The 13,037-nt window shown below is 40.6% G+C and overlaps 1 protein-coding gene across 1 annotated transcript in view; it reads right to left on the bottom strand.

The window, feature by feature from the left end:
- Positions 1-13,037, bottom strand: part of cadps2 (Ca++-dependent secretion activator 2) — a 153,159-nt gene that overhangs the window by 17,062 nt on the left and 123,060 nt on the right. Inside the window, 5 exon segments of the mRNA XM_026365114.1 lie at positions 5,174-5,257; positions 5,945-6,019; positions 9,426-9,440; positions 11,149-11,296; positions 11,479-11,634. Of these exon segments, the coding sequence (XP_026220899.1) occupies positions 5,174-5,257; positions 5,945-6,019; positions 9,426-9,440; positions 11,149-11,296; positions 11,479-11,634 (478 nt within the window).

Here is a 13,037-nt window from a genome sequence, read left to right as displayed (position 1 = left end):
GTGCATACAAATATGTGTTTGCACGTCACAGTATTAAGTCCCTGTGTAATTTAAAATAACTGTTAATGACGCTGGAATACAGGAGAAAATATCAAGTCCACCTCTATTTACTGTAAATGTGGATGCACTGAAGAAAAAAAAACTTTAACTAATAGACAATGTATTTATAGAATTCATTACATTCAAAGAGTTCATAATACTTGTTTTGTACGACCAACAGTGTCGTACGAGACTGAATTTAATACCAAATCAAATAGAGAAAAGCAGAGCTTGGTACTTTTGGAAAATGTCTTTATACCAGTGTAAATGTTATGTTCATATCCTAATTCTCTGTTGAAGAATTAACCGAGTCGAGGTCACACTGTAAAATTGAACTTGTTAAATCAACTTAAAAACTCAAAGTGCTGCTTTAAAATTTATGTCAAGTCAACAAATATAGTTTGATCTTCGAATATTGACTAAATATTGTCTACTGTGTAAACTTATATCTGAGTTTGGTTCATTTACATTTATTAGTTCATTGAACCAGTGAGATAGTTGTTCTGATTAAAAATCCAGTGAACTCTAAGAAATTCATTTGACTCATTATTTTAACTTTGGGTTAAGACTTCAAGTCAGAACAACTAATGTTTATAGGTTCTGTCAGTAAAAACTTTACATTTTAAGTTGAATTAGCTTGAAAATGTAAAACGTAAATATAACATAAAATTCTTGTAATTTCCACAAAAATCTTGAATGAGAATTTACAAATTAACATTGAAGCCAATGTTTTTTAATCCTGTGCATGTTTCTGCTAATATTATTTTTGTGAACATTGCTTGATGTATAATCATATTTAATGTATTTTTTGTATATTCATCACAAAATGTTCTAAATGTCTTGTACATCGCATGTAACTACATAATGAATGCATTGCATGCAAAATGTCTGAAAGTCACATTTCATGTTAATTATTCTCCATGTAAGATATAAATGTAATAAACTTAATGTGGCCATTTTACGGCCATATTTATATTTGATCATTAGTAATTTTAACGGTGTGATATGATATACTAAAACAATGATTCTTTTCTACTTTACGCCTTGAACCTGTCGACTTCCAGAACTCAGATAGGAGGTGAATATGTTTTTTAAAATCCTGTGCGGCCCTGCAGGATTCTGTTGTGCTGACGATGGTTAGGGGCCAGTGATGATGATCAGTCTTCCAATGTTTGTGTTCCTGCTTTGCCAGTGTGCATATGTTTGCTATGAGCATGTGTGGCTGTCAGTCACTAGTATCTTGGCCGTACAGGCGCGAACACGTCAGTGCTAAACACGTGTGAGTCACAGTGAGAAACACACACTGAACCACTCCAACCCTGTACAGTATGTGCACAGTAATGTTACAGTGCGTTGGTCAGTGAAAGGACTCATTAAACAGAACAGTGAAACCACACCTGTCAACCAGGTGAGAGCTACAGAATAACACTAGAAATATTAGATATACACTGGAAATGACTAATGGCTGCAGTGACTGAGCTGTTTCTTTCCTTTTTTTTTACTCAAGGACACATTAAAAAGGCAGCACTCTTGTTGCCATAACTCCACAAAACTTCCTTCTGTTTCACAGCTTCAACAATCCATTGTTGTGCCCGACTTCTATTTTCAGTCCGATCCAACCCTCTATGTCTCGTATCACGTAGCCATAACCCGACTTGCTCAGGTAAGAACCCTGCTAATAGACAGATTGTCATGATCGGACATTTTTTGTTTAAAAGAGGTCAGTCCGGTTGCACAATAAACTTAACATCCAAAGCAAAATCACAGTTTATTAAACAGTTTGAGCTGAGTTTAGTTTCATAGATAAAAAAAGATTTGGTGATTTTCCTGCTGTAAAAGTTCAAAACTGAAACTAGTTCATACAACCATCAACAGCACTTGGTGATTAATAATTTATACATAAAGTACAATAATTTACTGTGAATCTAGATAAAGAAAAGCAGTGGATGGGGAGGGGGGTGGGGACATCATATTTTCGTGACAAGGTTTAGGGAGTGGAACTGTCCAGCAAAGCAGCTCAGAGTCCCTCCACCCTCCTGCTCTCTATCCCACCTGGAAAAGAGGCTTACCTGCGTCAGGTTCCCTCCACACAAAAGACCAAAAGGCCAAGGTAGCGGTTACATTATAATTTCAGGGGAGAAGGCGGCTGAGGAGGAAGTCTGGATGGGAACCAGAGAGCATGATGGGACGAGGGGGTGTACCGCGGCGGGGTAGGGGATTAAGGAGGTCAAGCGAGGTTGTTGTGTTGCTTTTTACCTCAGCTGTTCAGTGACTCAGTGCGGGATATTCCCACATCTGGTGTTTCAGGTGTGTTCTCAACGAATGCAAAACTTAAATACAGAATGCAGTTAAGAGTACGTTTCTGTTTTTTTCTGTGATGACTCAAGACGTGTGGTTTCAAATTACTTAATGCACTGATCATTTCATACATACATACATACATATAAATATATATATCTGCCTGGAGGATCTCAGAATTGACCTTAATTTATTTTGCAATGACACAAATACACAATTAATTCACCAAGGACTTGTACAGTACAACGGAGTTAGTGTTTCAAAAGAATCTCAATGGATATGTATGAATGTAGGCTAAAACACTAAACACTGGAAACACCCACCTCATTCTTTTATTCCTGAACAAATATTTATTAAAAATATACAGTAGAGGTGATTTTTTTTAATTAGTTGTACCTGAGAGATGTCAGTCAATGAATTTATACATCTCCATAGTGCATATCCTATTTAATTTAATTTTATTTTTTTACAGCTTGACATCTTTAATATGGGGCAACAACCAAGGTTTCAACATGGATGTCACTGTAGTTCAAACTATCCTCAACCCAGTTCAGGTTCTTTCCTTTTTTATAAATCTTATAGTTAGAGATGGATCAGGTGACTCTGAACCATCTCTTACTTCTGCTGCTATAGGTTAGTCTGCTGGGGGACCTCTACTGATAAACTGAGCTCCTCTCCTCTCTCCTTTCTCCTCTATCCATTCTAATTCTACCATTTCATGTCATTAACTTTGTGTCTTCTCTCTCCTGTAGTTGTGTTTCCTCCTCTCTGTCTCCCTCTCTCTGTTCTCCTCGGCAGGTATCCTCCTCCTTGGACCTGTATATCTCCAGAGTCCAGTTACTGGTCCTACCAACCTGTCCAGTGTTTTTGTTGCCTGCTGTTCTTTTCTCTCTCCTCTTTCCACTCAGCCTAGCCAGTCGAGGCAGATGACCGCTCACCTTGAGCCTGGTTCTGCTGGAGGTTTCGTCCTCTAAAGGACGTTTTTCCTCTTCATTGTCACCTAATGCTGCTCAAGAGGATTGTTGCGTTCTCTTTTTAAATAGCTGTATACACTTTCCTTTTAATTCTGTAAGGTCTTAGTCTTACTGTGTAAAGTGCCTAGAGGTGACTGTAGATGTGATTGGATGCTACATTCATAAACTGAACTGAATTGACTTAATTCATCAGCATGTCTTTTCACAGTAAAGATAGGGTTTATGTTGCAACCTTGGTTGTTCCACCTTATTAAACAACTCTAATGGAGACCTGGAGACCTGATGATATCAAAGCAATCTATAGTCCAAGTGTTGAGGATACAGCTGGAATAAAGCTATGTTCATTTGAAGCTATAATCTTGTGAACTCTATGACCAGAAAAACCTTTGGTTCATTTAATTCTCAAAAACTGGATGTTTGCCTTAATCGTCTGTGGGAACCGCAAACCCAGTCACTTCCTTTTCCACCTCCTTCCAAAATGGAAGATTTCGCTGTGAAACAACTGTGGCATAGTGGCCAAACTGTGTTACTACAACAACTTTGTTGTATTTGTGATTGCAGTTTAGTTGTATAGAAACTTAATTTTTAAGAGACTGAGATGAATATGTTCGAATGTCTAGAAAGACGGAAGGAGGGTTTTATTTAATCTATTCCTGTGCGGGAAGCTTGGTGCCATCTTGTAATGTGGTATCCAGTTCGGACCATCAAAGCATGTTCAAACCTGATTTTCTTCTTCTCTAGAAAAACACAATATTTAAAATAGAAAAAAGCATATATGTTTTTTTTATTTGGCAGAGAATTGCCAGTGAAGCCGTGATAACCAAACTGGTCAGTCATGCAGTAGTAGATCCATTACATTAGAAATAATTAAACCATTAATTTTAAAAATGAAAATGATCTACTAAGGTTAATAATAGTCTGATAATTAGTCTAATGACTCATAGTAAGAAAGAAAAATTAGCAACTCAGATTTTTTTAAATTGTAATTTTGTGTTTTTAATAGTCCTCTGAGGTTTAAATAAAACACAATGTGAAAAGTCTTTATTCCCAGCAGATGACTTGAAAAATGCCAGGATTATATTCATGAGAAGTAGTTGAAACCACGGAGGACTCTTCGTACTTTGTTAATTTGTAGTTGTTAATCCCTTTAGCATAGGAGAGGTCACCTTATTTTGGTGAAATCTAATTCTGGAGCCTGAACCTCTCTCTCCTTCACACGTTAACGCCTCATCACGTCAATACTGTAACTCTTGCTTCGTACATGTTGTCGTCTCCACGCCGCAGCCCCTGATCTTTGCCACGCCGCCATCATTCATTAACTGCTCAACACCCGGACACCACCAACGCCAACAAACCCACTCTTCAGCAAAACATCGCCAGGGACAGTGCAATTAATTAGGCTTGCTGTGAGATCTTTGGCTCTGGAGTTGCAGATGGATTAAAAACCCTCTTTATCAATCACACATGTTGAACACGGCGAGGTGACAAACACCATGACTGAATGCAAAGAGCGGCTGCTTTGCATTTCACGTTGCTTTATTTTCCACCCGGTGCTTCCACTGAATGCATGGAAACGAAAATATGGAGACCCACTGTGATGGACAAGGTGAATAATAAAACAGCAGGCAGATCAACAGACTCACAGGGACTTCCACATATTTGGCAGCTGCTTTCACCTTTTGGTGGAGGGAGGCGGCAGTAATAAGGAGGAGGAGGAGGAGGAGAAGAAGAAGAAGAAGAAGAATGACACTGAAGTTCAGCTGGGAAGATCTGGTTTCCAGCAAATAACAGCTGCCTCTGTGAGCCGTGAAAGAAACAGCTCAGCGCTCAGTGTTTCCGGGAACAAAAACATGGCTACTCACTGTGAAAGAGAGGATTGAAGAGAAGAATGTCCCTTCATCGTATCTGGAGAGCTTGGAGAGGACGCCGTCTAAAACACCGGCAAACTGCAGAGAGGACAGACATCAGTTTCCCCTTCACTTGTAGTTTGTAGAAACTTTTCATCCTGCAAAGAATGCCCTCTCTCTCAGTCACTCGTCTGTACATGAACCTTTAACATTTTATTTTTTTGTACAATGTAAAAATGTATATGATTCTAACAGAATGAAATATTCACGCTGCACTGGTACAGTAGATGTTTCCGTTTTTAAAAATGAAAATACAGGTTAAACAGTCAAACCAATAATAGTTAGTTAGTAATAATTCCAGTAGAAGCAACATCCAAATTAATTAATAAATAGGTTTTATTAATAACAGAAATATATAAAATGCAAATGTAATTTAAAAAAAAGAAAAAAAAAACTACTTTAAATGGTAAAATTTCTCTCAAAAAAAAGAAATAAAAAGACAAATATGTAAAACCTTTAAGCAGCAAATAAAAAGAAAATGTAAAAGTTACTGTTAAAGTTTTTTGCAATAATTAACCTTAAGCTCCCCTTTAAAAAAAAGGGTCAGAGAAATTAAAATAAAAACAGATTATAAGAAATAAAAAGAGAAAAAAAAAAACATCATGGTTGCTAATTAGAATAAAGCTTGACCCTGTTCCCCTATTTAAAATAAAAAGAAAACATGTGAAAGAAAATACAAAATAAAATCCTAAAAACGGAAGAAGGAGAGTCTGGAAAGAAATTTACCTTTGAAACGAGGGAGGAAATCATTTCTTTGAATGCCTCGTCAATCAGGACGTCGATTTTAGAGTGGTACTGTTGCTGCAGGGGTGGGGGAGAGAGACATGGAGGTGAGACAGAGACATGAAGGTGGGGGTGAGGGTGGGGGGGCATGGAGTGAGAATAAAAAGCAATTATTTATTATTTTCAGAAAACTGACAGAACACAAAGGCAGAAAAATGACTCCTCGCCTCCGTGATACTGAACAACAGCATTGTCTGTGCTGTAAGAGACAGAAAGAAAAACCTACAGCGCTCAGTATGAACATCGAGTCCACACACACACACGCACGCACGCACGCACGCACGCACGCACGCACGCACGCACGCACGCACGCACACACGCACGCACACACACACACACACACACACACACACACACACACACACACACACACACACACACACACACACACACACCCCTCCCTACACAGCGAGGCGTGAAAACCTTCCCATCCGTGTAACGCAGCTGAGTTAAGCAGCTAATAGGACCATTATGCGGCTGAATGACATTCCCGTCCGCGCTGGAAAAGCGAAGGAATCTGAAGGATACTTTTTGTGCGTCTCCCTACAATTAGAGCAGCCTTGTATTTCTCTAAAGCACCGGTCCAGCTGCGAGGACCAAAGGCTCACACAAGATTCAATTAATCCGCCATTTCATGTCTCGTTTGGCCCCCCCTAAAAACATATTCATGGCACCTTTTCCCTTGAAGGAAGGAGAGAAAAAAAGGCAGGGGCTAAGCGCTGAATGGCGGCAGCAGCAGGGGAGTTCATCTCTTGGCGACAATGCCCTTTCACTGGCCGTCTAAAGAACACCCAAATTAAAAATTTCAATCAACAAAGCGCACAGATCGCTGACAAATTGAGGGTCCAGGGAGGTCACCGCCAACAGCACTAATTTTGTTTTTTTCCCCTCCACAAGTCCACAAAATGGCAGCTCTCTTTTTCACGCTGAATCTTTCTGGCAAATCTTGAGAGCTTTCGTTTTTTCTCTCCTTACCTCAATTAACATCGCTGCTTTGGCCTCCTTCTTTTCTACAAAAGCAGAGAGGAGGAGAAGAAATTGTTTGGTCTTTGCCATGTGCACAGCAAAACTCAAAAGAACAATGAGTGCTTTTAAAAACATTTATCTGGTTGTTGAGCTGCAGCCCCACTGCGGCTACTTCAGCTCTGTGAGATGTTTTAGATTCTGAACTGGGTCACATTTTCAACACAACCCCCCCGACACTATTTAAATGACCCGAGCAACAAAACAACCACACACAAATTGGCATTTTTTGCTGATTTCAGTTGTTCATTCCAGTTTCTGTAAAAGCAGAATTCATTAATTCAGCTGGAGTTTTTCATCTGGATTAAAACTGTCAAGTGCAGATTCTTCACAAGCCGCCTGCTCGCTTGCCAGTTGAACCCCACAGGACTTCACATATAACAAGAATCTGGCTGCAGTGTTCCCTAAAAGCGAAGGGAAGGGAAAAACATCGAGAGGCAGAGTTTGTCACAGAGGAACCAAAGATGGACGATTGCTTTGCTGCAGACTGACGCACGGTCTGGATCGAGTTCAGATGGATGTCTCTTCAAGATCCTTCAGACTGCTGCTCAGGTGTCGGAGGTCAGGAGGCCTCATTAATAGCTGCTATTGGCAACTGAACATGGACATGAACAAACAAAACTACAGTCAGGATGTCAGCTGATATCAGAATGTTACAGCAAAAAGCAAAGCAGGAGGGCAAATCGAAAATCTTGGTCGGGAAAGGTTGTTGCATGTCGTCCATTTCTCTGTCCACCCTCATTTCCTGTCAGTGTCTCCACTGTAAGATATGTAAAATCTACCACGAACAAAACAAGGCTGCACATTTCCTGTGTCAGACGACATCGTTTGTGTGTCATTAAGAAAAAAAAGGCCAAACTGAATTTTGTGCTGTTTTATAGCTTCATCCTTCAACGAGTCCTTACGTGGATTTGTTGGTAAGTGAATGTGAATGTAGAGCACAGGAATTCATTAGGAAACATTGTCAAGGCAACAAGGAAAATCACCGGGGAGCAACAGCTTCTCTTTTCAGACGTTTACAGCAGAAAAAAATCACAAGGAAAACCAAATGATATCACATCCAAACCATCCTGTCCTTAAAGAATCGGAGCCCCAATATATGTTCTCAACTCTATCACATTAAAGTGCTTCTTGGTTCCCTGCAGCATTTTTTCCTTTCTATACGTATATTTCTGATCTTCCTCGCTGTTACCATTTGCTCTTCATTCTATTCTGGACTGTGTATTTAATTGTTCTGTTATGTTTTTGTTGTGTATGTGTTTCATGTTTTGTGCTGCTTTGCTTCAACACGATTATTTTCTTGTGGAACAATTAAGATCTGCAGTGAACTGAGAGTGTTGTTACTTAAGGCCAATATGTGGTTTCCGCTGTAGTATTCATACTACAGTTGGGTATGCGTAGGCAGACACATTTCACACATGCACACAACAAAACATGTTAGCGACCTCTGTAAGAAACAGACAGCAAGAAGAAGAGCTCCTTTGTTTGGTGTATTTGGCTGAGCAACATAAAAAAGTGCAGAGAGAGATGTGTGGAACGCCTTAATAAAAACACTGTCAAGGATAAAAAGTGCAAACCTGGAGGAACCTAGCAGCCAAATGGTTGTTCGGGTGTGCTTTCTTCTCTCCTGGTTTCTTCCCACATTTCCTGTCTGACTCCTCACATTTTACTATCACATAAGAGCTAAAATGCCTCAAAAACGTAATCTCAGGTGATGATGAAACAAGCATCCATTAACTTGTCTGGCACATGAATAGTTGATGTGCTCACAGTGTGGACACAGCACAGACTCAGGGTCCAGATCCTTGCAGACTTGGGCAGGTGTTGAAATTTATGTTACGTGTATCGATGCGAACACATGTTTGGATATAACATGAAGAGGCCTTTCCTCCACAGACATAGACAAAGTTTTCACATTATGCAGATGATGTGTTGTTTTATGTTAGTGCTGCTCACTGCAGGTCCTGAGAACCCTTCATACAACACAGCCTATTTTGCATTTTCTTTGATTTAACTACATGAAATAAACTGAATCAGGTTTGTATCAACTTATAAGAGCAAATCAAGTATAGACAGAGTAAAGAATGATGACAGATGTGTGGTGCTGCCGCTCTCCAGGACCACAAGCTGAAAAAGACTCAACTACTACAAGCCCAATTCTCCCATCCACCGGGTTAGCTACACCTAATGTCAACCCATCCACCTGGAGGTGTGACTATTACATCTTCTCACAGCCTCCCCATCTATTGTTTCACCTAAGGAGCCTTTTTAGGCCAGGTGTGAAGTGACACCAACCTGAAGTTGTGATATTATTTTATAATATGAGTATTTTCTTTCAGTTGACTTCATGTGGAGAGATGTGACAGGAAAAAAAGGGCAATGAGGCGATGGAGGAACTTACCCACTGTTTGTCATTCTGGGGTTCAAACAATGATGTGTAGAACACATGGACATGAGGGATGGGGAGGACGTGAGACAAAGAAAAGAAGGCAAACACTGTCAGCTGATTACATTAAGAAAACATTGCAACAGTTCCTGAAACCTGTATTAAAATTTCTGTGGCCCTGATTTACTAAAGGTTTGCGGGGACCAAACCGTGTTAAATTAGCCTCTTGTACTAAATGCTCTAATTACCCTGGAACAAGTTTCCTCTTGCTATTATGCTGGTCACTCTCCTAACACTCCATGACACCAGTGATACATGCAAAACCCTCATTTAAATAGCCTCGGCCTTGTTTGCACCCGTTGTAAATTAGCAGATCACCTGCAAAAGCACACCAACGAAACGTGCAATTTCAAGATCAAGCCCGCAATTTAATAATCGCTATTTGAATATATCTCAATAACCGTTTTACTAGTTTCTCTTCTAAGTTTTGCTGTTTTTTTTTTAAGTTTTATTTTCAACACAGTTTCGACCTTGAATAAAACATTTTATTCTCAAAGTCATGTTGTCGAACACCAGACGATTTCTATTGTGACACTGACTAAGAAAGAGAAATTATCAGATGTTGCACAGCTCCACTCATTGTATATGTGGGTCTCAAATTGTATTTTGTAAGTTTTAGGAATTAAATTATTCCATTAAACAGTTTGTTTACCTGCTTTAACATCAAGTGTAGGACACTTGATGGATTTTTTCATATAATGTTACAGTCATTTATAATTGTATGGACCATCTACTAACAGGGCGTTGAAGATATATTTGAATGAACTGTGAAAGGTGCACCTTCACCTCCGTATATTTTCTGGTTTTTAGACTTGTTTAGCTTGTTTGCATGAAAGAGAACAAATATTAGAATATAACCCTAGAAGCTGCCTGTTTATGTGCATAAAGCTGGAAGAACAGAGTCTCTGTGCAGGCAGGTATTCAGTGTGTTTCAGCAGAAATAAATGGACAGACTGTTTTCAGGCAGTGGCAGCATCTCAGTTGAAGCTGGAGGTTAAGATAACAGCGAGCTTAGCTCTCTGTCAAGACTGCTGATGGCCAAGGGTTTCGCTCTCAGCGATGCCAAGGCTGCCGCCTCACACAGGCTTCACGGTCATCCATTTAACAGCTCATGTTGAGCATTTGGCCATTTCAAGTGAACACAAATACACCTAAACTCCCCATCTGCTGAATGTGTGGAGGGAAACAGTCAAGTTTTAGTGGCTGATCTGACAGTTTGACTCGACCTGTTCAGTGCGAGGTTGAAAATAAAAGACGGCTGAGTTTTTGAAGCTGCACACTTTTACTCTGCAAATCTCTGATGGTGAGTAGAGATGGAGACTGAAAAATACAAACATCCATCCACCCTAAGTGATTTTGTGTGCTATTCAGCCAAGGCGTATTTTTCTACAAACAAGAAACTATTTCCTGCCAATGTGGAGATGGTTTCTCTCTCCAAGTTTCTTTTGTTTCAGATTTTGTCATTTGACCAAGTGAGAGATCCTAAACAACAGCCCTTCCTCAAAGGATCAAAGTTAAACGCAAACTCCACAGTTATCTAGTAGTATTTTCATCTGTTAGAGTCTACTTTTCCAAACTAGTTTTTCCTTTTTATTGCGACAGATGATTCAGATCTTCTTTCCTCTTTGTGTTAAACTGTCGGGCAGCGTCTTCTGTTAGAATCTGACAGCTAGCTTACCTCCTGCCCGGTGTCCAGCACGCAGAGTTTGGAGCACTGCTTCTTGGCATCCATCAGCACGTTGAACATGGTGCAGACCGACAGCGGCACCCGGAAGTCTGTTGACTTACTGGTTTTCTGCATTTTGGCATCAAATGCAGATTTTGTTCTGTGGAACGAAACACAAAGCAGAGTTCTGTCATTAGAGTTGAGAGTGAGTTTGTTGAGCTGCAGATCCCACGTTAGAAATGTGTTTGCTTAGAACTGTGAATGAACATTAGAGGAGAAGGAGAATAGAGTCAGAAAATAGAGAGACAGTGACCAGTAAGTCGAGCTGCGGTGAACTCTGACCTCTTAACGCAGGCCTCCATCATGTCGCTGGCCATCAGTTTGAGTCTCTGCTCCAGATGTTTGGCAAACTCGGGCTCCGGCCAGTGGAGGTCCATCACAAACATCTGCAGAGCGTCTAGCTTCCAGAACAAATCCTCTGAAGTGGCCGAGCCGTTACTGCATAAAGGATCACCAGTAAAACATTAACACTCACATTTACACAACCATGTTGTCATCGTCTAGAAATGCAGGAAGAGCTTCTGTGACACTCAAACTCTCATTTGCTCATGTAGATCTATATATGGAATTTACTGCTAACTGTTTTTCCAGAAAGTGTGGTGGGTGCATCCTTGATGATGACTTATTTAATTTCATAAACTAGTATGATTTTCCCTTAATGTGTACACGTGTGCACCATGTGGCTCACTATATGTGATAAAGGCTCATAGAACACAAGTGTATTCTCATTCTGGTGTGTTCTTCAACAGGTTTTGGTAGTTTTAGTGCAGAGCTGTGTGGTTTCAGTCAGTAAACACAGCACCAGGCTGAAACAGAGACAGATGGACGTCTCCCCGCCTTCTCCCCTGCGCACAGGTTACACAGCAACACATGGCAACGCTCGCCGCCACCGACATCCAAGTGTACAGCGCCCGGCTAGAATGACAGCCATGGGAGGATGGAAGAGGGGGGTGGCAGGAGGGCGACAGAGGGGTTAAAACAAGTGCCACTCACTCCCTCACTATTCTCACTTCGCCTTTAAAAGACTGTTACCTTAACAAGTGGCGCACAGGAATAAACGCTTTGGGCTGAGTCCGCGGTGCAATTAAATGCTTGGTGGCTATCCCCCTCATGTCTAATTAGTGGTGCTCTTCTCTGAGCGCGCTCCGCCCTGCTCCCCAGGGAATGGGACGATCCCACTCGCCCGTCTGTGCTCGCTAATGAAGTGCCAGCTTTTTTTTCTCCTCCTTTTTCATTGGAATGAGAAGGGCCAAGTGAAGTGAGGTAGAGGAACAGTGTGGTCTGTGTTGTGGGAAAGGCTGGGGGAGTCGGAATGAGGAGCCTTTTTAAGAAACACACCCTCAGCTAGCCTCCTGAGACCCCCCACCACTCATTCCCGAAACCTCCACCCCCAACACGGCCACCAACACTGACAGTTCTGCTGCAGACTCACTTGCTCTTAAACAGACACATAAAAACATCTGATGTCTTTCTCATCTCCAGCACAGCGATCACTCATTATTTTGTATTTTAAGTCATTAATGGGTCTATAAACTCGTGAATGTCCCCAGACTCCAAGATTCCACCTGGAATATGCTGTTTTTTCTGATTAACAGTCCAAAACCCACAAAATATTTAGTTTACAATCACACAAGAAAAAGAAAAGAACCAAAAACTCGCACTGGAAAAGCTGTAAAACCAGATAATGACTGTGATTTAATCTCAATAACCAACACTGTATATTTCCTGTTATTGTCAATTTTAACACTAGGTGACACAGTGTTTAAGCAAGTGTTGTTAATCTGTAGAGATCAATTGATTTGCTCATGGTGGGGAACGATACTGTAAATCTAAGGTCAAGT

Source organism: Anabas testudineus, chromosome 6, assembly GCF_900324465.2.
Source record: "Anabas testudineus chromosome 6, fAnaTes1.2, whole genome shotgun sequence".
Lineage (NCBI taxonomy): Eukaryota > Metazoa > Chordata > Actinopteri > Anabantiformes > Anabantidae > Anabas > Anabas testudineus.
This window is presented reverse-complemented; position numbering and strand designations above follow the sequence as displayed.